We start from the raw sequence: 25,659 nt of genomic DNA, 5'->3' as shown, positions 1-25,659 counted from the left end.
AAAACTCACTTAACAAATTTCTCACTTGGCAACATAAATTTGGGGCTCAATTGTGGCTGTACGTTGAGTACTACCTTACAGGGTTTCTAATTAATAATCTTTTTAATTGTAGTCCCAAATTTCTAAAATTCAATGAAATATATTTAGACAACTTTAAAAAATCATTTCTACTAATTTATATACTTTGTATCCTATGAAAGAAACCAAATTCATTTGGGTTTATAAGAATATATTTTTGATGCTTTTTCTCCTTGATTCCCAACCCTTGTTATAGCCTCCTCTGTTGGGCTTGGTATGGAGGAATCATCATCAATTGTTACTTTTATCTCCCATGGTAGATACCTTTATTAGTCTATCTCCAGGTTTACTTGGGATCAAAATTTCCAAGTAAATTTAAATTGTTTTAACTCATAACATTACACATAAATGAACTGCAATCTATACAACATCTGGCATTGTTTAAACAGAAAGGATACAAACTACAAATAAATGACATTTTTAAAACTGGCATGCTTTATTTACACATCCACAGAATTGGATCTTCATATAACCAATACAATTTGAATCCAAGCCAAATGAAACCCATAATTTTCCTTTAGTTATTCTAGCCTATCATATGCCGAGATTAAAACTTGTTAGGTACAATACTGTGAATAAAAGCACAATAATAGCAAATTCGTTAACATGTAGCATTTAGCAAATCTGGTTTTCACATTTTTTTAGACTTTCAAAAAGTCAGAGGCAGAGTTACAAGACTATTTGTACTTGTGCAATCTATGCTACAATTTAGCACAAGAAAGAGGATACCTAAGAGGAAGCAATATAGGATTACAGGCATATGTTTCTGCAAAATTTATCCAAACATCCACACAGCAAAGCCTTATTGCTATGTCATTGATCAGCCCCATCACCCATCAACTTTAAGATGTTCATGAAAGGGGGGAAAAGGTTGATGGCAGTTCTGCTCCATTTGCCATTGAGCAGCTTGTTTTACGAAGTAGATCTTCCAAAATGCAAGATATTGAAGGCGTAGCCTATTCCTTAGATTTGTTAATGTCCCTTAACATACTTACCTTAGATGTGACTGAAGATGACAAATACATTTCCCCCAATCAGTTTAAGAATGGTCAGTACTTAACAAATACATTTGATAGTAAAAGAAAAGTGAAAATGAAACATGTTAAGCCATGAATAAGTTGAAAGAGATGTGAGGTTTTAGGATTTCCACCCTTTTGCATAAACAATTTCAAGAACAATGCTTCTTCTCCAGATCATACCAATTTGGCTAGCTTGTAGATGTTAACAAGTTGTTCTTTGTGGTTTTCCAAAGATGGTATTCTGGCCAAAACAGGCCTATATAGGACTGGACTACTGCCAGAACACAAAATCATTTCTGGTTCTGAAAGCTATCTTCTGGAAAATCACTGAAATGGCAGGTTTTACACAAGGGTTTTTCTTAATTATTGCTGCAGTTTCACCAAGTGACATTAGTTTAATGTGTTCTGGTGGCAGGAGTACCATCAAGGATACATAGGTGCCTTGCCTGAAAGAAATATATTTCTTTCCATATTTTATCTGCAGCATAATGCAGCTATAAATTTGCTAAGTCAATAAAGAGTGAAGGACTATGGAATAAAATATGTTACATGCCTTATGTAATACATTATAAAATTCTGCAGAAAATTATAGAGAAAGATTTGGGGTGGGGTTTTTTTGGAAAATATCCAGGAAATAATTTATACTAGGTTTCTTCTCAGTTAGAAATCACAAACCTATTAAAAAGAGTTGTTCCTCTGAAGAATTATCCTACTCTGAAACTGAGATACATTTCTGCCGACTAATATTGAAAGGATGACAAAGAAAAATTAAACTAAACTTTTTCAGAAAGTAGATTTTGAAATTTACATGATGACATAGCAAGAGATTAGGATGGTACTTAGGTGATACTTTCAAACTAGACTAAATTAAAAACACCTGTTAAAGTTTAAGCCCAATTAAAAAAATAACATATTTGCCTTTCTGGGATCAATTTATGGCTTAAAATATTTCATTACATGTTTTATGAGTTAAACTAGCTGCAGTTTTCCATTAAACATGCATCTCTATTAGCAGGATGTACCATTTCTGACCAAATAAAACATCAACTTTTTAATATTGTCTCATGCAATGGACTGTTGTTTTTTTTGTGTGTGTGTGTGTTTGAATTTTGTACATTATTTCTTTTTGGAACTTGTACGAGATCCAGAATGAGAGGAACCAGAGGACGACCTGCGGTTTCTGAAAGATAAAAAATGGGAGAAAGCATGCAAACAAATAAGTTTTAAGTGCTATGAACATCATAGGGAATGAAAAAAAGAGGAAGAGACAGAAGGATTTGAAATGTACTTATTAGACTTCATATTTGCATCTTAGCAGTTTACATAATTAAGACTCTTCAGTTAAGAGTTTGTACATTTAAAAAAAATGCAACTTCACAAGAGTGCTATAAGAATCACATGTTTTCTGCATTGCATGTGTATGATTATCTTTAATATTGGTAATTAAAGGTAGCAAGAATATATTTTTTTAAAGCCACAGCTAGACAGAATAAAATGGCTATCACTCCACATACACAAACACAACATACACACAGTTTAAAATATTCTGCTCCTTGATCGTTCCAAAGCCAGCATTTAAAGAACAACCATTCTTATTCTACAAAACCCAAACCTTTCAGGTGACCGTGATCTTGTTCGCCTTTTTTTGCGATCACCAGAAGAAGATCTAGATCGGCTTCTCTTTCTGCTTCTCTCAGTGGACGATGATGAATGAGAGCTTGAGTAAGATCTTTTCCTTGGGGTTGGAGAACCCCTGACGGACCTGGAGCTGGATCTTTATTAAGAAATAAATCAGACTTAATCCTAGCATAAACAAAAATGCAATACTCTACATCAAATGCATAAATATAAATTCAGATTCAAAGAATACAGATTAGTGTATGAATACTTACTGCCACGTTAACAGGGACCTAAACCTCAACCATTTTAAATAGTATTTCTCTAGGGCCACATCAATAGCCTGTCCAGAACTGACTACATAATATAAAAAAGCTCTTTATGCTGGTTTAATTGTTGATTTTCAGTATTGTAATAGCAAGCTTGAATATTAAGATAAAGAAATAATGGAGATACAAATTACTCATATGCTGAAAAGGAGGGGGTCAATTTAAATAATGTAATATGCTATATATTTAATAAACCCTTGAAAACAAATATCTGATAAAATTGTTAGTCATTTATATACTGTAACATCAAGAATGTTGGTATAGGTAGTTCTCAGCTTACAACTATTCATTTAAACATCAGCTCAAAGTTATGACGGACTTCAAAAAAATGACTTAGGATCCTTTCCTTGAAGTTATGACCGTCTGCGGCCATGATTGCAATTTGGGCACTTGGCAACAGGCCTGCATTTATGAAGGTTGCAACGTCTTATGGCCATGGGATTGCTACAACAGAAATCAACAGAAGCCAGATTTCCTTAACAATTGCCATGATTCACCCAACCATGAGGTTTGCTTAATGGCAGTAAAAATGGTTTTAAAATTGGGCTGGTCACATGATGATGACTTGCTTAATGAAGTAACACTTAGTGACTAACATTCAAGTCCCAACTTGTGATCATAAGTTGAGGACTACCTGCAAGAGATTTGCATTTGCAAATACAGGGAAGTAAAAAGCACCATGTTTATGGCGTTATTTCAGCCTGAATAGGTCTAAAGCTCAGAGATACTGTATAAAGCAGTAATGTTTCAGACTGATTCATCCATCCATCCCCAAGAGCATATAGGCATTCAAACCAAAGGGAAACATCTATTTTCTGGCTGCCAATTCTTGACACAAAGTATTTGGCCTCATTACCATATTTCCCAGAAAATAAGACAGGGTCTTATATTAATTTTTGCTCCAAAAGACGCATTAGGGCTTATTTTCAGGCGATGTCTTATTTTCAGGGGAATATGGCACTAAATGTGTCTGTCCAATTGACAATCTTAACTGAGGCTTATTTGGGGGTAGAGCTTATATTACAAACATCCTGAAAAATCATGCCAGGGCTTATTTTCCAGTTAGGTCTTATTTTCAGGGAAACACAGTAAATATAGAAAAATTGCATAGAATATGGAAGATTAATAATTTTTGTGTCTTACAGCTTTGGAGTTAGCTTTTTATTTTCTTTAAAAAAAAGTTAAGTGAGTTAATATGGATCCATTAGATTACAGATAGTTCTCAACATAATGACGTTTCAGAATTACGACAGCCTAAAAAAGGTGCTTTATAATTTGTAAAGCACTTCTGGGTGTTGAAAAACATTGCACCATCATTCACATAGTCACATAATCACAAACTGGGTGCTTGGCAAACTGTTCGTACTTATATGACCGATTACTGAAAGCGCCATGGTCATGTGATCACCATTTGCTGGCTTCTCAAAAACCTCATTGTGGAATCTGGCAAGAAAGTTGCAAATTGCTGCTGCCTTCTACAAAGGCTTCCACTTGTCTCCAGGGGCTGACTGCAAGAGCTGTCTGCCAAGACACCTTCTTTGGAGGTTGCAGAAACAGAACTGAAAAGATTTGAGCTCCATTCTTGAATGATGCTGGAGGATTTCTCTTTTGCACTTGGAGGGGAGTTACATTTTGGTGGGGTGCAGAAATGGAGATCAAATCTTGAATGCTTAAGCTTCCTGAAGGCTTCCTGGATGTGGAGGGAGATGATCTCTGGCTTGGTATAGAATCAGTTCAAATCCTGAAAATATACGTTCCATTCCTGCGCCCTCCCAGAGGAGTTCCTTCATGTGCGTGGAAGAAAGCAGAACTCTTGATGAGCTGCAGAAATGGACTTCAAATCCTGATAATTTGAGCTCCTGCAGTATGCCAATGGAGTTCCCTTCCAGATATGCAGAAAAGCTGAACTCCTTCAGCAAGCAACTCTTTCAGCCATCCCAAAGACAAGAATGAGCCAAAATGCAAGCAGAGAATGGAGAAGGAGGGTAGAATGAGCATGGGGTGCTTGGAACGGATGAGGGATGTCCAAGAAGACCCACCATAGGTCATGTAGGTTTCTTCACTCAGGGGCCGATAATCCTGCTTGGATTTCATTGGAGTGATTTTCAGTTCTTGAGTGGAGTCTCTCAGAGCTTCCCCCACCCGAGTAACTCCATACTTGGGGTTCTGTCTGCTTAATAACCCATGAGATCACTTAATTACTGCAACTGGGAAGGTGGTTGCAGAACGAAGCAGTCATGTGATGTCTCACTTAACAACCGCTTTGCTCAACAACCAAGTTTCCAGTCCCAAATGGGGTCCTAAATCAAGAACTACCTATAAAACAAAATAGAAACAATGAGCTGAAGCCAACTTTACCTATATTTGACAAGTTTAGCTCAGTCACTAAAGAGACTATAGTGGTAAGGACCGGATTCTGAAATCACTTAATCAATTTCCAGAGTGAAAATCTGTGGGAACATTTCAAACCTCCAGTACAAGCAAGAAGACCTAAAAATATTTTTAAGCTAGAAGAGCTGTGTAAGGAAGAGTGGGAAAACATTCCAAAATCAAGAGGAGAAAAACTCTTAGGAAAGATTTGAAGCTTTCTGCCAAAGAACATTATAAAGTGCTGACTAGTACAATGTTTAAACTTCTGCATCTACCATATTCAATCTTTCTCATTTTGAATGTATAAAGTGCATATGCATTCAAATATGCAGAATTTTTTCTTTAACAATGAACAATGTAGAGATTTTGTCAGCTTCTGTTCACTCATGGATTCATTGATACATACAATTTGCCCTGCAGTGCTTAAACCTTTGCATGCAATTGTTAAGAATTAATTTTTAAAAATCCTGCCCTATACTGTAGATAACCATAACTACTACAAATATTTTCAGACAGATTTTGGGAGGGCAAAGATCAGACTAGCAAGACAGTACTTGACCTATATCTGTTTTAAACATGGGGAAAATTATTTTTGGATATACATTTTAATATAATTACTGTTTTTTCTATTTTTTTAAAATACAAACCACTACCAGAAATAGGGAAAGAGCTTTGTTATTTTAAGATTGAATATTCAACATTCAGCATTTATGTATATAGTTTGGCTTACAATACAGATAACACCTGCTAAATGGTAAACTGAATGTACACATACATTTTAGTTGGTTAGATTTCCTACCTTTTCTCTAAAAACTCAAATAATTATCACACCACCTCTCTTATAATTTTCACAGTCTCTTGTAAAGACTCTCTCTGAGGGAGACGGATGGTTCAAAAATGTGAAGAATTAATTAAAGCAATAAATAAATACCTTCATTCTCTCAATTTTTAAATACCTTCTTGGAGAATTTGTTATAATCATTTTGCTACTTTAGTAAATATAATTTCATTTGCTACCAACATTATATTAAAAGAAAGACATTTGTAGCAAATGCTTATAATAAAGTAGTATGGATGGTGACCTCTTCATCTCTCTCTCTCTCCCTCTGATAAGCAGAGCTTGCTACCTCATTCACCTTGATTTCGACCCACGAGATCTAGAACGTTCTCTGGAAGTGGAATGAGACCGTGACCTTGAACTGGAAGAGCTTCTGGACCTGAAACAACATGAAGATTTATTTTTTCTTTTTGAGAGCAACAGAAAAACAATAATTCAATGAATTTAATATTTTAATTTAACAGTATTTGATATTAACATTATTTTATCTTCTTCACCTCACTGGGACATTTTTTCACAGAGTGATTTAAAGAAGCAAACACAAATTTGGTTAGGAATTAAATAGCTGTTTGATTTATTAGCAACAGCATAAGCTAAGTGAGCAGGTCTTATTTTTATCTATCTTCCAGGTCGTGTTGTAAGTTGCTTTTTGAAATATTTTTCCCAAATAATTTTTCATATATTATGTTTGGAAATTATCACAGAAGATAAGCTTATTGTCTTTTTGAAGTCCAGTCAATAAATAATCATAATAAAAGATTACAGGTAGTCTTAACTTATGACAATTCCACACTAAAAGTTTTGGTCATGTGTCATCACATGATTGTGCCCAATTTTAGTATCTTTTTGCCTTAGTTGTTAAGCTAATCCAGCTTCCCCCATTAACTTTGACTGCCAGAAGCTGGCTGGGAAGGTCTCGAATGATGATAGCACGTGACCTTGGGACATTGCAGTCATCATAACTACATGTTGCTGCCAAGTGCCCAAATCACAATCCTGTGACTATGAGGATGCTGTAATGGTCGTAAGTCCAAGGATTTTTCAGTGCTATTGCAACTGATTGCTAAATGAATGGTTATAAGTTGAGGACTACCTGTAAATTTAAATTACATTGCCTTGAAATTATTTATCTTAAACTTTAAGAACATTTCCAATGGGTTTTGATGTGTAAGTCACAGACAAAAATGAATCTTGTAAGTAAGAATTGCACAATTCAAAACAGAAAATAATCAAGTTAAAGTTCCACAATAGTTTGAAAGCAATTTAACTCCATAACTCTTGATGAAAACAAAAGTTGCATGAATCTAAATATATCTACTCAGAAATTAGCCTTAGTGGGATTTGTTCTGACATAATTCTATTTTACATATTTAGAAGTGAATGCCAGTATACTCTATGAGATTTCTTTTTAAATAAATGAGTATCTTCTTAATTAATTTTGATTCTAGGCATAAATTCAATAAGTTATTTTCAATATTTATCTATTATCATTTGGGAAAAATGTTTGTAGAACATCTGGAACATTGCTGATTTATGATATATCAAAGTATTCATATCTTTCACTTAATGACAGAATTTATCTATTTTAGTTTAAATAGTAGCAAACTGAAAAAACTGATGAGAGTAGTAAAAAAATTTAAACCACTTTTTATACAGCTTGCTCTTTAAAGGACAAGAAATTGTTAACACAAGGAAAATGCACATGGGGATCCCTAGACTGCATACATTTATTCCAATTTTGTTGTATTTAAGTACAATGACAATAAAGATTATACTTATAATTTTAAGTAGATCTTAGAAAACAAGATAAGTGTAAAATTTCATTTACCCTCAGTGAAAGAAATACTGGATTTTCCATTTAAGAAAATATTTTATTTTAAAAGAACTCTAGAAAATGAATTTAATATCACCATTCTGGCCTAAATTTGTGATTTATCAATCATACAAAGATCTAGCAACATAAATAAATTTAAATAAATAAATTACATTTTCCATCTCAAACATTTCAATTAATTTTAAAAACTGGACTAGATCTGGAAACTCTTCTGACCCGAGTTGGATTAACACTCTTGATGAATAGTACTTTTGATTATTCTTTATGAAAGATTAAACCCCCTGGAAAAAAATAATAAAGCATCTTTTTTGGAATCAATATATATAAACTAGTAGTGACTGTCAGTAGCATATTGTGAATCCTTGCATTTTATGTGACATTGGTCAAATAGCTTGACTCATTTCATTTCTGATAAAGCTGGCCTTGTGAAAGATAAAAGACCAGTAACTGAAGAATCTGCTTGCTATATTCAGCAGAGGTTCCTCTATGTACATGCCAATCAAATTCATAGGGACATCTAGACTCATGTATTGCACATCTAATTAAGAGGCATCATATCTAATTAAGGGTCAACAGATATAAAGTCTCAGTGAAGAAAAACATAAGCATAAGCCTTTGCTTAGGATGAGTTAAATCATGGCTGTCAAACTCGGCATGTCACACATTGCAATGTTTTTCCCCTTTGAGGAGCTGGGGTGGGCGTGGCCTGTGCGATGCATCTGGCCCACAGGCCACAAGTTTGATACTTCTGAGTTAAATATTGATAGCTGTACTGATAGTACTTTTTAATGCTCTTTCATATAATCAGAATGAAGGTTTAAAGGGGAATTATCAGCTAGTTTAACCCACTATCAAAGTAGGATCCTAACAGAACATCAGATGGTCATCTTGACTCTTAAACATCTCTAGCAAAGGAAAATTTACTGCCTATTAAGCCAGTCTGTTCCATTCTTGAGCAGCTTTACCTTCTGGAAATTTCTGTTTGTCTGATTATCGACAGATATGCACTGGACCATAGCCCTGGGTATCTGTTCACTATTCAGCCCATTTTCCTTAACCTGGGAGCATGCTAGATTATAACCCAGAACCATAAATTCCACATTCATCTAAAAACTTTCCAGAATATTATATTCTAACCAGACATTCTTCTTGGGAAATTGTAGTATCCAGATGTCTAGCTAGCTAAGCTTATTGAAACTTATTGAAACTGCCTTACGAAACTGAACAAAGATCATAAAGAATCAAACACCTCTAAACACAATTCCCCTTTTAAAGTCAAACACCAAGATCTCCATCCAGACAGCCAGTATTCTTGCTTTTCTGGTTATCTGCAAAGCGTAGAAATCAACTAAGTTCAAAAGTTCTCTGCTGAATCAATCTCCTGGCTTTGTTCCTTATCTCTACCAGCTCCTTGACAGCTTTCTGCAGTGCCTTCCAATGCAAATATGGATTGATTTAAATCACCAAGAGAAAAAGCATAGATTTAAACTTCTCATTTGATCTAAGATTCAAACTTGTGTATTCTCTCGAAAATTATCTTCACAGCTTTCTTAAATATTTGAATACTAATTCAACTAGTTTCGGATTCACAATTCCTTCTTATGCTTTTTTTTACATATGATTCTTATGTTAACTTCCCCCACCCCTCAGAATAGTTTAATTACGAAATAAGGATTGAACAAAGCTATGTGATTTTCCATATTAGAGTCCGGGGGAGGGGGGGGAGACATGTTGAGATACTTAGTTATTTAATGTGTTGGATATCTTTAATTTAATTATAGGCTTCACATATTTATAATGAAAAGTATAGTAATACTGTTTTTGTACAATATTAGAATTTTTTAGATTTTTTAAATCTGGAAAAATGTAAATTAATTTTTAAACAAATCTTTTAAAAAATTGTGTTTTGAGTTCACCATTTCAACAACCGAGTAAAAATCTGTACCTTATAAAGTACCGTTAATTAAAATCTTTAAGAAACTATTTTTAATTTATTTTGTAACCAAATAGTTTTAAACTTCAGGATCCACCTGCCCTATTATTGCTGCCCAAGTGTTATTAAAAAATGTTTGGTAACAGTATTTGGATGATTATCTACAAAAGCCTGAATTGTTTTCCCTTTAGCACACGAAAAGATAACTTTATGCCACAATTTTTTTCTAATAATTTATAAACAAGAAAGAGTGAAGTCCTTTGGAATATTTGTTTTTGTAACAAATATTTCTAATTGATTATATATTTTATTTTTCTTTCTCAAGTATCAATGTTACAAATAATGCTGTTTTTCTTAGTCCACACAGCCTTTCAAGACTTGATCTTCCTCTAGCAACATTACCCTTCCCTTTATTTATATTCAGTAATTATTGCTGTCTTCTCTCTATTTTCCCTAATTTTAGATCATGATATATACAATTAACTTGTAGGTCTATGTGTTTACTAACCAGGCAAGCCAAGCCATATTCTCTTCTATAAAATTGAGAATTATTATTTCCCTATGTGGTATGAGCTGTGACAAATTGTATTAAACCTCTGAATGTTAATATTTATCCCAGTAAATTTTTCCATCTGCATGTTAAGCTTATTTATTATTGATTTTCAAATGTAAGCTCGAGCTAATAAATCAGAAAAAGCTCTTTACGTACAAATAAAAACCAGGGGTATTTGAGTCTGAACAAGCCTGAGCTCTGAGCTTAGGTCGTTTCTTAGCTGTACAAATAGAGCATATGAATTTCCAGTTATGGGGATGATGATTCCCCAGCAATAGATGGAGTGGAAAAGAAACAATTAGCAATTTCACTCTTCTTTTTTCCAACAAGGACCACATCACTGTACTGGAGTCCTTTCCAAAAGTGAAAGGATGTTTTTTTTTTTATAGAATGTTATGTCTAAATATAATCCAATATAGAAAATTTTATTTTGTTCCAGTAATATCATTTTATAAAAGGTCCTGGGCTACATTTATAAGCTGATGAGAATAGTAAACATGTTTTAAGTCCATGAAAAAAAACACCCAAAATATGGAGACTACAGGATCTGAAATCAATAAATTCCTTCTTAATTGGAGTGTTAATTTTTATCCAACTTAGTTTTGCTTTAGGGATATTTTAAAATATAACTATATTTGTGTTTGACAGTTTATTCATATACAACTTTTTATGAATAATTCATCATAAAACTGATACAAAATGGAGGTATGTAATTTTTGTTTTAAAAAATGCTGCCCAAAACTAGGCTCTTTAAGAGGATTACTAGGGAAAGGGCTAATATGTATATAGAGAGCCATGTTTATTTAGAAGTTTAAATAAATTACAAGCTCTTCTTCCCTTTAAAATGCAATCCCTTCCCTTGAAAATAAGGATAACTTTACTTTTTAATAAGTTTCTGCCAATAAGCAGATCATTAAATACTTAGATTAATAGTTCCCTCTCACCAGCCCATTAACAAAAACATATTTGAAATCAATCTCTAGGAAACAGCAGGCCTATATTTAGCTGCTACAAAAATACTAAAATTAAGAACCAAATCTTTAATTTTCAGGGCTTCTAAACTCACAACTGTTAAAAATCCACCTCCAATTCACTCATCTTAAATGCTGTTTATCCCTGCAGTTGGATATGTAAGATTGATTAGACTAACTAAAACTGCAAAAAAATAATGTAAAAGTTAATCACAAAAGAGATGTAAATAAAGAAAGTTAGATACTGACATTTTGTCTGGCGTTACCCTTGACCTGTACCCGTTTACCTGGACCTAGACCTTGAGCTTGAGTGGGAGGATGAGCGAGATGAAGATCGTGAAGAAGATCGAGACTTGGAGCGACTTCGTCTAGCAGGGGAAGACTTCTTATTGGCAGAATCTTCTTCTTCACTACCATCAAGGTCATATTTAGAGAGATCAGCATCATCCTCATCTTCATCCTGGAAAACAGTGCTGGCAGCTTTTTATGCTCATTAGGAAAAAAGTAGGTATACTAGTCTGATAATAAATTCCAGAGGATGTCCATAACATTTCTCAATAAGGACAAGGAAGCTTATGCAGACTGTTTACATATGTAATACAAATGAATTATATAAACATTAGATTTAGTCAGAAGAGTTGGACATCTCATTTAGATTAAAAAAAAAACTGATGTGGCCAGCTACTATGTTTTGATGAAGATTCATCAAAATGCCACAGAACAATCAGGTCTATCTGTTTCTTCCTAATTCCACACATAATGAATGGTTTAGTTAAATCTATTAACATCGTTTATTTTGAGGGAAAAAGAAACAATATTTAAATATTAAGTTTTTTCTTTATTCAACCAGATCAAACTGATATTAAAAAGTGGACTTAATAAGTTGTTTAACTGACAGAAATTATGAGTTCATACATAACTCATACATACTGTATTTTTCGGACTATAAGATGCTCCAAAGTATAAGACGTACCTAGCTTTTGGGGAGGAAAACAAGAAAAAATCTGCCTCTGCCTCCCAGCAATTTGCCTCCTTGCAGCAAATAGAAAAGTCAGCTTTAGCACAGTCTGATTTAACACAAGCAGCTGATTGGCAGTTGGATCTGCCTCCCAGAATACCGCCTATCAGCTGTCCCAGGCTGCTGGGATCACTGCCACCCATCGCTGTTGCCACCTATTGCTGCCTCCATGCACCCCATTTTTGGCCTCTGTGCATCCCGTTTTAGCCTCCATAAGCCCCATTTTTGGCCTGTTCCAGGCAGCAGGATTTGCTGGCACCTATCCCTGCTGCCTGGAACAGGCCAAAAATGGGGTGCGTCGAGGTGGAAATAGGTGGCAGCAGCGATGGGCAGCAACAGTGCTGATGGGCAGTGGTGATCCCTGCAGCCTGGAACAGCTGATAGTAGGTATTCCGGGAGGCAGATCCAAATGCCAATCAGCTGCTCGTGCTAAATCAGGCTGTGCTGAAGCTGACCACGCTTGTTTGCTATTTGCTGCAAGGAGGCAATTACTGGGATGCAGAAGCTGAAGGGTGGGGACTGGTGGCTGGGCATGGCTTCAGCAACATTCAATGTATAAGACGCATAGAGATTTCCACACACTTTTTGCGAGGGGGGGGGGCGACACGAAGAAGTGCGTCTTATACTCTGAGAAATAAGGTACTCAATAAATATTTAATTCATACTAGAATAATTGTTTCCTCTCATGCAATGTTAAGCTACCATATCTCATTGTGTGTGTGTGTGTGTGTGTGTGTATTTTCCTCTAGCTCTCAATCTCAAGTGACTTGTGGCAGCGTACATAATAAAACATAAATACAAATGAAAAATATTTTTTCATTTCTTAATTTTTGAAAGTTCCTTTGAAGATATGTATTCAAATATACAGAGTTGTTTTTAGAACCATTTTAAAGTACTCTTCACAAGCATTAATAGTCATTTCATCCCTAAATGTACAAAAACATCTTTTGTAAGACATTTACTGAAAACTGATCTAATTATACATTATTTTCCAAAATGTTTCTAAAAAGTCCAGCATTCAGAGGACTTTGCATGTTACTTACCATACAGAAATAAAAGGGCTAAAGTTTCCCATCTTGCTGGATAAGGTAAGTGATCTCTGACATATTAGAGTTGAGAAGTTAAGGTTAATACCATTCTACACATTTACCTATGAATGGAGTATTACACCTTGAAGATTTTCTTTTACCTCATCTAATTTATACTTAGACAGATCTCCATCCTCATCCTCCTCTTCTTCCCCTTCAGATTCCTTATCTTCAACTTCCTTTAAGATAGATGCAGGACCAACAGGTTTCCCTCTATATTTTTTCTTTTTGCGGCCAAACTAACCAAAAACAAAACATAAATGTAAGCTGTTGGAATATGCTTACCTAGGAATTAAGAGACATTGGCATTTTGCAGAATATGCATGCATAAATGACTCTATTGCCTCATTTTCTTGTTGCAAAAAGGAAACAAAACAATCCAGATTATTAGTTGAGTTAAATAACTGGCACAAGCCCAGTTATGTATTTAAGATGAACTCTTAAACTTAATAGAGAAGTGTAAAGATTAATGTTTGCTGAGCTGAAATTTTCATTTCCTTTGTATAAATATTGTCTAATATGTATGCATAATAGGTGCAAGCAAGGGATGAGTTTGTATGTGAAAAAATGATCTGTTTTTATATGAAGGATCTGTTATTTTTACTCCTTATTTAGAGGCAGTTTATTAATTAATGGAATTAATACTAACTTTTTGCCTACCTCACATTTCTTTGGTTTCTTGCCAACGAATATATGTATTTAAAATACAAAATAAAGTCTCATGTATACATTGGCTGGTGGAAAAATATATCCAAAATAGTTTAATTTTTATTTTAATCATTTTTTTCTGTTTACTCCTTTTCATTAAATTCAACACAATTTTCCTCTAAAGCAAACAGAGTAGGTAATGTGATGCACAAATTGAATTAATGGAAGGACTGGTTAGTATGTTATTTATCTGGATAAAGAATCTAGTTTTATGCAATATTTTCCATCCTAGATATGGTTCTCTGGAGCTGTCTAAGGCTGCCAACATGGAATTTTAACATGCTAAAATAGGGAAATTATGAACTACATTAAGTATAATCACAGTACCTTTTTTTACTAAATAAAAATCAAATTTTGTATTTGCACTCCATGCTTTTATAGCTTGTTCGATGCCTCAGGAATTTATTCCTCTATAAAGATATTAAGCTAAGCCTTATGGTGTTACAGCCTATAAGGTTATTTTTAAGACTTTTTTTTCTAATGTTAAACCAATGTATTATTTCAGCATAAAAATATAATTGACATTTTCAGAGCTATATTTATGAATTAGGACTAAAGGAATGAATTTCAGAATGATTTTCCCATTAATATATTTTAAAAGTAACATTTCATTGCATAAAGGTATGTATCACTCACCTCATCATATTCCCCATCTGACTCTTCACGTTCTATATATTCAACATTCTCTCTTTCATTGAAGCCTCCACCATATCCTACAAAAAGAAGTTGCCAAAAATGTCAAAAACTAAACCAATACTCAAGGATATGACATGTTATTTTATATTAAGTAAAAATAACAGCAGAGATTTCTACGTCAGTGCCTATTACTTTTCATAAAAGGTTGTAAAAATTGAAAAGGAAAGAGGTATGGAAGCTATCCAGGGTGGATACAAATTGATGTTTTTTTAAAAAAAATTAAAAACCAGATTTTTAAAAATTTAAATTGGATTTTTATGATTTTTATCAAATTTTGGAGTAAAAAACTATCTAAAGATTTCTAATTAAGATACATTAGTTTATTCATCATGAAATGGAGCTTAGTTATGTAGCACGAGGCTATATATTCTGCAATATTGGGACTGTCGGTGAGTTAACAGAGGGTCAGAGGAGCTGCTGCAGGACAGAGATGAGAGTTGCTCTTTAAAAAATATGATTTAAAAGAGTTGATTTAAATCAAGCCTTTTTACTAGGGATTTAAATCAACTCCACCCTGGAGCTATCTATATATTATTTCATTAGTTTTACTGTGCGTGTAAATTAAAGTATACAGAAGCAATGGCATAGTTGAACTTCCTGGCAGTTACTTGAAACAAATCTAAGCCAAGGAAGCTGACAGATTGGGGTTGTGGTACAAGACTCTAAGAGTTTCAGAGAGAAAGAATAGACTGTAGAAACAGAAACAAAATCATGTTGTGTGAGCTTAGTTATATGGTCCGAAACTGTTCCAGGAACCAACTGAGATGCACATTTTTCAGCCCCACAAATTCCAACTGTTTAGATAGTACTGTTAAGGCTATAAATGTAAATCACATCTTGAGCAGCATGCATATAACACACAAATATTTCACGTCAAACTTTGTGTTAGATGCAACATCTGCCACTGTAGGAAACATTTTCATATATTGAAATTATTCCTCCCCCCTTTAAAAATCACCATCTGCCATGGCATTAAAAAACATTTACACAGCTATGGACATACTCACTAGGAAGCCAAAGATTCTTTCCCCAATACTTCAGTCTCTTTGTATCCCTCAAAACCATTTCCGCAAGTTATAAAGTTATACAGAAGGTGGTTTATATGCAGTATCAGTAGCTGCACATGACACAGGAATAAATTCTAGCATACAAGCATATATTAAGGACTTTGCTTAAATTTACTCTAAATCAAAATTAGCAAATTTCAATTAAACTGTGTTTTGTATAAGTAATATTATTTCTGTGCTCCACAAGGCATCTTTTCCACCCAACTGATGCAAAGGTTTCAGTTACAAGAGATTGTGGCTTTCTGTGTCCTGAACACTTTTTGAAATCTAGAACAAGGAAAGTACATAGGCATTCTTTCACAATATTCAACACCGTGATGGTAATTTTTGAATTCAAAGCTGCAAGTTATTCCACATTCCCCCAACAGCTATCTCTATTAAAAATGAGTTTCAACTTTTCTGACACCTGTCAAGCCTTAATTGCTGCATTGTGCAATGTTTATGGTTCTCACCTCAATTCGTTTCTTTTGGGGGGAAAAGGGATACATCACCAGAGATCTTGGGACATATTCAACATTTAACATGCTAAATATTTCTTAATACAGAGAGAGGGGCACTCCATGAAGCCACTAGTATCATTTGACTTGAATTCCTCTGAAATCTATTAGCAAATTTATCTTGATCAAATTCATGAACTGATAAACATTTATTAAATTGGTTGTCCCAAAATTAATTTAATGTCAATCTGGCTTTTTTCCTGTACATGGAATCAGACTGATTCGATATGATAGCCCAGCTTGGAAATCTGCAACAAATCAGTACGAAATTCCAAATGAATCAACTCAAGTTATTTGAGCCAGATCTCTGCCATGCTGTACACCTTAACTATTTGGTACAGAGTATTTTCTAAAGCATGTTTAAATAAGGCTATTACCTGTTCTTTCCTCGAGTTTGGCATACTTTGGAGTGTTGCACATATTGCATTCTGACCTCCGGGCCCAATTAACATTACCACATCTTTGGGAAGAAAAAAACATTAGTTTAAAAACTGAAAATAATACTAGTACAACAATTAACAAGGTAAATATTATCTGACACCTGAAGAACTAGAAAGTTTAAAATAATTGCTAATTGAAAGAGCCAAGTTTCTCTCCTATATTTCAGATACAGCCAATAGCATTTAAATGACAAGTAAAATACATGTAATTTTTTGACACATAAATGGGTATATATATCTCTTTGATAAATATTTAGTGCCCCAAAACTTTTTCCCATAGTTATACTTAAACTAAATCTGAACAAAATACAAAAGAAACAAACAAAACATTTTACTTTGACCAAATAATTCATTGGTTTGTTTGGGTGAGTTTTTGCAAGTCAGCGAGTTAAAGAGATGGAGATATTCTTCCATCATATATAGATTTTAAAGCAATACAACAACTTACATATGGTATCAATGAAAATATCAATAAAATAAAACTAAACAAATGCTGGCAGACAATACATAATGAAATCAAGTTCAATTTAACTAAAAAAAAGTTGTCTAACATTATATGGAAACTGCAAACATTTTCATTATTATTTATTCATTTTTCAGGCTGCCCACTTGCTAAATAATTCTAATTTAATGCACCAAACAATTTTCTGGATCTACTAAATGAGTCAATTTATGTCTGTGCTCTTACAGAACACAGATTATCACAGTAAATCCAAGTGCACTTATTTGGCAGTAAGATCTTCTGTATTCAATGAACTATCCTTATGAGTAAATAAGTATAAGAAAAGGGTGAACCAAATTATAAAAGAGGCACATATGGATAATATCGCAAAAAAACTGTAAAAATAAAGGACAATGAGATTAAACTAAGAATAAATTCAAATTTCAAGATCAACGTACGTTTTACATTGCCAGTCATTAGCGCTAAAGAGACCACGACTTTTTTCAGCAAGTGTCTTCCCTATTTCAGTTCCTCCAGCTTTCATCATTTTAGCTTCTGTAGTTTTTTCTGAAAGTAGAAAATAGGCATGTAAATCAATCAATTTCCCGTACGTTTAATTTTGGAACAGTCCCATCAAAATAAACACAGTTGATATAGTCACCTCGACCACATCTGTTACAGCTGGTTCTTCTAGCAAAATTAACATTACCACATCTGCAAATAAAAGAAACATTATTTTAAGAGCTTTCAATGCAATTAATAGTCCCAAGTTTTGATTCAAACCTATGCAAATTAGCTCAGAATTCATCCAAACTCATGCTTTTAAAGATGATTTTATAAACAAACCTTTGTACTCACACTTACAAAATAACTACCATTCCATTTTAATTACACTGATCTATAAGGAGAAAAGTTTCGGAACTGAAAGTAGCTGAATTTTACCAGAATTGGGTTAAAAAAGGTAAGGAAATAAAGGAAAATTAAATTCTGACTATTAATTGGCTCCAGTTTCCAAGATACAGCTTCAGGTAAAAATTGCATCAAAATAATTCAAAATTACGAGGGGGATGTGAAATTATGCTCCATAGCTTTTCTGCAAAGTGTGATATAGCAATGAGAATGGTGCCACATCAATCACTGTAAATTTATCTTTTTATTGATATCAATAGCATAGCTTTCCATTCATTTATTGGTTTTTCATGTAACATTTTCATGCTTTTTGCATGTAAAACTGACAAGCTCTAACATCAGATTAAATGAGAAGGTTCCATCTTTATTCATCTAAATGAATAAATGGAGCTTTTGGGGTTTTCTCTTGTGAACTGCAATAGGATCATCCCCGGGGAGATGATTGATTTGGTTCCCTCCACACCATTGGGACTCTGAAAGGCACTGACTTTTTCTGCTTGTTTAGCAAATGATCTTTAGTCTCAAAGCGAAGATAAATTTGTACATTTCAATTTCCATGGTACCATTTTCATTGCTCTACCATACTTTGTTGAGAGGTTATGGGGCATCATGATCATTAGACACCTCCCTACCTTGTAGGCAAATATACTCACCTGTGAAAAATTGTTATTGTGAAACATTTTGAAAGCACCTTTAGCATCTGTTTTCTAAGCCATCTAATCAAAATATGTAAGAATTAACACATTGGAGGTCGATAATTTCCCCAAATTTGTAGCCCGGTGTTATCTACCACAATTCTCCCACATAAAGCAGAAAGATCATATATAGTAAGTCAGAAAATTATTTAACATTTTTAGAAGCATTTAATGCAATTAAATCCAAATGCAAATGGACACACTTTGAATTTTAAATGTGAATCAGAAGGTACTTTGTAAAGCTTTACTTCTTTACTGGGCCTAGGTGGCGCAGTGGTTAGAGTGCCGTACTGCAGGCTACTTCTGCTGCACCCCAGCAATTTGGCAGTTTGAATCTAACCAGGCTCAAGGTTGACTCAGCCTTCCATCCTTCCGAGGAGGGTAAAATGAGAAGCCAGATTGTTGGGGGCAATATGTTGACTCTGGAAACCACTTAGAGAGGGCTGTAAAAGCACTACGACGCAGTATATAAGTGCTATTGCTACTTCTTACATTTCTGAATTACCCAGTTCATTTCCTATGTAACGTATTAACGTGTTAAAAAGATGACAACTCAACTCAACATAATAATTCACTTTGCAGGTTGAAGAAATGCAATCAGTGACACGAGGCGATTCATTGCGCATTAAAAAAAAAACCTCAATTTTTCTCCCAGGCAGCTGCCCACAGAAGTTACTATTCATAATACTCTTACTCTTATTACTCCTATCATGGTTCCCAGGTAATATGCCGGAATCCTTTCCTGGAAAAGTCAAGCTGGTGGTTTCTGACCTTGCGCTGGCCGTTTGGAAGATGGAGGCCCAACGAGGAATCGCAGTGACCGCGACTAACACGGGACTACATCCGGGTCTCCTTAAAAATCGGCCCACATTGCGGGGTGGGGGGGGAGGGGGAAAATAAAGGGGGGGGCAAAAAACCCCGCCCGTTCTCCGCTTCGTCCCGTGGTATCACACCACGCAAGGCCTCGGGGGCCGCCCGGGTCCCTTCCGTGGCTTTAACGGGCCCAAAACCCAGCCGGTTCCCTCCGTCCTAACTCCCTTACTTCTTATCGGGGCAGATCCAGTCTCCGTCGCTGACGCGGAAATTCTTAGTCGACATGTCCGCCTCGGAAACGGCCCAAAGCTTTTCCGCTCGGGCGCTTCTCCGGACAAGCCCGAAGGAGGCAGCGGCTCGGCTTCGGCGGTGATTGGCCAGGATTGGCAAGGGGGGGTCTTGCAGCAAAGAGAGCTGCCCTTTCGATCGCCTGTTCACCTGTGACGAGTTTTCTCGGTCATGTTATTATTATTATTATTATTATTATTGGCTGGCTCGTTAGCCGCTCGTTGGAGCGTTGGGGGAAATGCCTCGAACGAATTCAGAAACGAAGGGAGGGGAAAAAATAGAAGAGATTATCAGGAATTCCATTAGCCGACCCTGAAGGGACAATGGCGGGTGAAGGCTGGGAGGTTCAGAGAGCGACCTCTAGCTTTTGGAGGACTTTATGGCACTGGCATAAGTTTGACGAGAAGTTATTTTGTGCTTCGTTGTAAAGTACTGGTTTTTGATTATGGTGTTTGTCAACCTCAGGAACTTTAAGATCAGTGATGTATTAACCATTATGCAGATTAAGCACATGCTTAGGGCACCAGGCCCAAAGGGGGCACCACAAAGTTGAGAAAGAAAAAAAAGCTCAATGAAGATTTGTACATTATATACAAAGGAGGGGGACACCAAGATTTGTCAGTGCTTAGGGCACCAGTGTGTCTTAATCCGCCACTGCGTAAGATGTATAAACTTCAGCTGCAAGGGATAAACACTGCTGTAGTAAATTGTTGGCTGGTCCTTAATATTAAATATTAAAAATATGTCTCTTGATCATGAAGTAGCGGCACGATATGGAGCAACAACATGGTTGAAAATTATGTATATACATTCTATATACTATAGACAATATAATGAGAAATGAGAAACACTGGACTAGAATTAGACATTGGAATTAAAATTGCTAGAAGAAATAGCAATAATTTCAAGCAACCTGATGCACTTGGACAGCTGGAAGAGAAAATGATTTCTGTTGAAGGAGAAGAGTGCTGACATATTATACTGGTAACAAAAATACATAATATTAAGGCTATGGTTCCCCCACCTTTAATGTCCCAGTAGAAGTCATTCCCTCTGAAGTGAGATTGGTCCCATTCCTACTTGCCTTTTGGAAAGCTCTCGAAATGCAGTTTTTCAGTCAACCATGGTGAGACGAGTAAGTGATTTAAGAGATGGCTGTCTTTCCCTAAATCTTGAGTTTTCTCTTTTTTGTTTTTCTCTTTTCACTTAGTGTTTTATGGTTCTTATCACATTTTGTCAGATGGGCAGCTGCATAAATTTGTTAAGCAAAGCAACAAATTCAATAACAGCACATGTCGGTGAGACATTTTTTATCAAAAAGGTTGAACAAAGATCCATTTGAATTGTGGTGCTTCAGAAAATTGGTAAAAATATTCACCACTGCCCAAAGATGTGCAAGAAGACTGTTCAGTGCTAGTTGATTTCACAAGCATAAATCTACAAGGATTTGAATAAACGTTAATAAAAGTAATGTGTGTTGCATTATGAGGACTCATAAGGACTTGAGGGATAGAACAATATGAGGAAGCAGTGGGGAGAAGGATGAGCAGAAACAAATCAGGGCGGAGAGAACTTGAGTTAAAAGCTTGCTTAGAAATACAATTTTTACAGTCTTTCCTGCACTGGACAAGGAAATGGGCAGATGTTTTTGTTCACTCAGATTACTGGAGAAAAGGATGAGTCAATTGGTTCTTGTTTTTCTTTGTGTTTTTGCTTTTGCAAATGAGCAATTCTCAGATCAACACCTGAACCAAAACCCAATAATCCTTCTTCCAAATACTGTGTTTCACTTTTCTGAACAATACATCAAGGACAAGCACATTCAGACATGCTTAAATTGATATGTGAAAGAGTTACAAAACTGCATAATATTGCAGAAAAATATAAATATGAAAAAACAATGCAAAAGCAAACTAGAGAAAACTAAACAAACACTTTTCATGTTGAGTGCATATGCTAACCAACTAATAAAGAAACTGTATAAAATAAACTTAAGATTTTTTAAAAAAAGAAACTGAACTAATATTGACAAAATTATCCATCTCTAAAATAATTAAGCTTAAAATAATGTTCTCAGGCAATGTTGCAGCAGATGGCAGCTCTTAATTGGCCATGACTGATCTCCAAAATGTTAAGCCGGGTTAGACCTGGTTTTAGTACATAGAGATAAAATTTCTAGAAAATCTGAGAGATTTTTGTATGCTACACTGAGAAGTGGAAAGAAAAAATCATCCTGGATAATGACAGTAGCAAATCAGTTGTGTACTGCTGTCCAGTAATCTACAGAAAGACTTTTATGAGGTCTTGAAGAATTAACCTTGACTCAAGGGAAATCTTACTTTCTTACTAATGAGAAATATATTCATATGAAACGAGCTATGGGCTGGTTGTAAAATAGTAGACTAACTGCCATGTCTTTTTCCCCCCTTACTTTTAAACTACAGTACATCATCCTTGAAAGGGCCCCTTGTTAAAAAAAGTTTCATAAAAGTTGCAATTTTGGCCTTTCTCTTCCATCACCAAAGTTACATTTGATCAAAAACAGTCAACTTCATCCTTTGTAGTTAGAAGTGTTGGAAGAAATATCCATCTGGTTCAGTTCCAAGCCAGGAGAAAGACACTGGAAACATGGAGACTGTTTGAAAAGATGTTTTAATGATGAAGCAAAACTACATGGGTGGTTCTGGTGCAGCTGACCATATGGAGTTGAGAGACAGAGTTTTTTATACCTTCTCTTGAGTTTTGAACTTGAGCTTCCTGTTCCTGTGCAAGAACATTTATTCTATTGGCTGTTGTAGGGGTCATAGCTGGTTGTCTGAGCCAAGTTAGGTTGAAGTTTGGAGGGTGATGCAATGTCATTAGGAGATTGTGCAATGTGGTGAGCTCTGCTGCTAGATGGTAGTGGATTACTCCTACCTTTGTTCAAACCTTGCTGGATGGAGTAATGGATTACCAAATCTACATTTCTAAAGCTGCCCCAGCTCAATATCTGCTGGGAGGGGGAGCAGGGAGTCGGGAGCTGAGTTTCTGTCTCCCTTAAGATTTTTTATTTGTTTTTAGGGAAAATATTTTATCTTGCCTTTTTAAAATATTCCTCAAAATTTTTCATTCTTCTAGTAAAGGGGTGGGTGCTAAATTTCTACATAAGTTAGGATTTAATTTTTTTCCTTGCCATTGAGAAAACCTGAATGAATGCCTGGTTGATTAATGACACATTTTCATACATTTATTTATATGCAATGTTATTGCTTCTAATTACAACCATTTGATTTAACAACCTTTCATTTAGTCACCAAAGTTACACTGAAAAAAGTGACTTAAGATCATTTTTCATGCTTAATGCCCATTACAACATCCCCATGGTCATGTGATCAAAATTTAGACCTTGCCAACTGACACGTATTTATTACAGTTGCAGTGTCCTAGGGTCATGTGATCATCTTTTGTGAATTTCTTGCAAGCAAAGTCAATGGAGGAGCTAGATTCACTTAACAGCTGCAGCAATTCACTTAATGATTGTGCTAAAATGGTTGTAAAATGGGGCAAAACTCACTCATTCACTTAATAACAGTCTTGCTTAGCAACAGAAATTTTGGGCTCAGAAGGCGGGGCTGAAGCCGTGACGAGATGACACTTTTATTACTAAATGATCCCGAAGAGATGGTGAATAGGAAGATTACGTCTTGCTGAATCTCTGAAAGAAGCAAGAAAAGATCTTCGAGCCGGTAATAATAATTCCAGTCAAGACTGACGAAGTCAGGGTGGCCTCAGAACGGAACGATGTGGAAAAAGAGAGTGTTTTCAGCTGGTGAGAAACTTTTATTGTTTTTAAAAAACAATAGGTGCCTATAAAACCTAAAAACCAGCTTAAATCAAAGAGTAGAAGAACTTAGCGGTGAATTTGATCTTTGTAATGGTTCTGAACAGTGGTTATCTTACTTTTTAAATGCTATTTACATGGATTGAATCTAAGCAAACCTTTTTCAAATGGATGGATTAAGCTTTCTTCTTCTAACATTTCTTTGTGACTTTCTGCAAACTACAGACTGATTGTTTTGACTTCGGCATTGCAAGGTTTTACTGCCTGGCTGTTTGGCTTAAGATCTGATAAGATTCCACGGCTGTCCCTTTGAAGTTTGTTTTCGCTTACAGAGAGCTTGTGAATGTATGTTTTAATCTTGCTGACCTTCTAAGAAAAAAATAACTGTGTATGAATATGGTGTACACAGAGTCTTTGAATTTGCAAAAAATACTTTCAGAACTGCAAAAATTATTAAATACAGAAGAAAAAATTGAGAGAAAATTGGAATATTTGGAGCATCTAACAATAAAATATGATGAAAAAACAGGATGTTTTTCAAATACAAAATAAGGAGATTGAAATTCAAAAAACTGAAATGGAAGACGAATATAAAGAGATTTAACTTGTTGATATTCATGGCAATTGGTTTATTTCTGAAAAAAGAAAGAATGGAATATTGAAAAAAGAATTAAATGGAGATAAAATTTATTTCAAAGGACAGGACATAGAAGAAGAAGAAAACATTAAAGAATCTATGGACTATGAAATACTATTTGCAAAATATTTTATAACACTGCTGATAATTAAAGACAAGCTGAATAAGGAAACAGAAAGAGGGCGTCAAGACTACATGAGAGATATTACAAGCAAGGAGTTGCTAAGAGGAGTCCATACAGATTTGATCAAGAGGATGTTTGGAGGACTGGATCCACAAATGGCAGAAGACATTAGATTGTTTTGCTATTGGAAAGATACAGGCTGATAGATGGAAGAGTATAATTTAAAACTAGCTAAACTTAGTTAAATTTAGTGACAATAGGGATAGTTAAATAAAAATTGATAATGGTAGTAATGTATAGAATGTGTAGTGTTAGGATAAGTAATAATTGGATATGAATATTGAATGTTACCCATGAAGGGAAGGCTAGAAATCCTTTTGGACTATATATAAAGGTTATTAATAATAATAACAATAAAAAGAACAAATTAGACAAAGCTGTTTTAATTATTAGGGGAAAATGTTATGATATAGGATATAGTTAAATAAAGAAAGGATAATGATAATAAATTATATACATTTATGGGTATAATATAAGGGAAATGGATGTAAATGGTAAACAGGGATTTGGAAAGGAGGATTAGAAAATTTTGGTATTAAATATTATGGATGTTTAGCTAGAATGGGATATGAGGATTTAATGTTAATGGAGGATTTTATAAATAAGTAAATGAAATACCAGTATGTGGTTATGTATTAAATCCTGGTATATTTTATGATGAAGGACATTTAAATAATCATAGTCAAATAAAAGTGGAAGTATGATGATGGTAATATAATAAATATACGAGTTAAGATATTAGAGTTAATATGAATTATATTTGATGACGGTGGAAGAGATGCACAAAAGCCTTTTGTAATCAACTGATACACTTT

General features: G+C 34.7%; 1 protein-coding gene across 2 annotated transcripts; it reads right to left on the bottom strand.

Moving 5' to 3' along the window:
* Positions 1-490: 490 nt before the first annotated feature.
* Positions 491-20,284, bottom strand: ZRANB2 (zinc finger RANBP2-type containing 2). 2 transcript variants are annotated; one of them, XM_014062099.2, is made up of 10 exons: positions 20,145-20,284; positions 18,160-18,212; positions 17,957-18,065; positions 16,994-17,076; positions 14,993-15,069; positions 13,750-13,887; positions 11,830-12,002; positions 6,550-6,630; positions 2,710-2,871; positions 491-2,277 (listed from the first exon to the last, which is right to left on the bottom strand). In XM_014062099.2, the coding sequence occupies exons 1-10, from the start codon at positions 20,198-20,200 to the stop codon at positions 2,214-2,216; spliced, it is 996 nt and encodes a 331-aa protein (XP_013917574.1). In that variant the 5' UTR covers positions 20,201-20,284; the 3' UTR covers positions 491-2,213. The 2 variants fall into 2 exon arrangements, with proteins under 2 accessions (XP_013917574.1, XP_087575600.1); XM_087719474.1 differs by lacking the exon at positions 20,145-20,284 and adding an exon at positions 19,797-19,941.
* Between the last annotated feature and the right edge of the window lie 5,375 nt (positions 20,285-25,659).

Source organism: Thamnophis sirtalis, unplaced genomic scaffold (assembly GCF_051295495.1).
Source record: "Thamnophis sirtalis isolate CommonGarterSnake01/CBP01778 unplaced genomic scaffold, rThaSir2_p1.2 scaffold_7, whole genome shotgun sequence".
NCBI lineage: Eukaryota > Metazoa > Chordata > Lepidosauria > Squamata > Natricidae > Thamnophis > Thamnophis sirtalis.
This window is presented reverse-complemented; position numbering and strand designations above follow the sequence as displayed.

Coding starts and splice junctions, on each gene's coding strand:
- ZRANB2 (XM_014062099.2), bottom strand. CDS start 20,200: ATGTCGACTAAGAATTTCCGCGTCAGCGACGGAGACTGGATCTGCCCC. Junction 17,077..17,956: donor AATGACTGGCAATGTAAAAC/GTACGTTGATCT, acceptor TTCTTCCCAAAG/ATGTGGTAATGTTAATTGGG. Junction 13,888..14,992: donor CAGATGGGGAATATGATGAG/GTGAGTGATACA, acceptor GTTTTTGGTTAG/TTTGGCCGCAAAAAGAAAAA.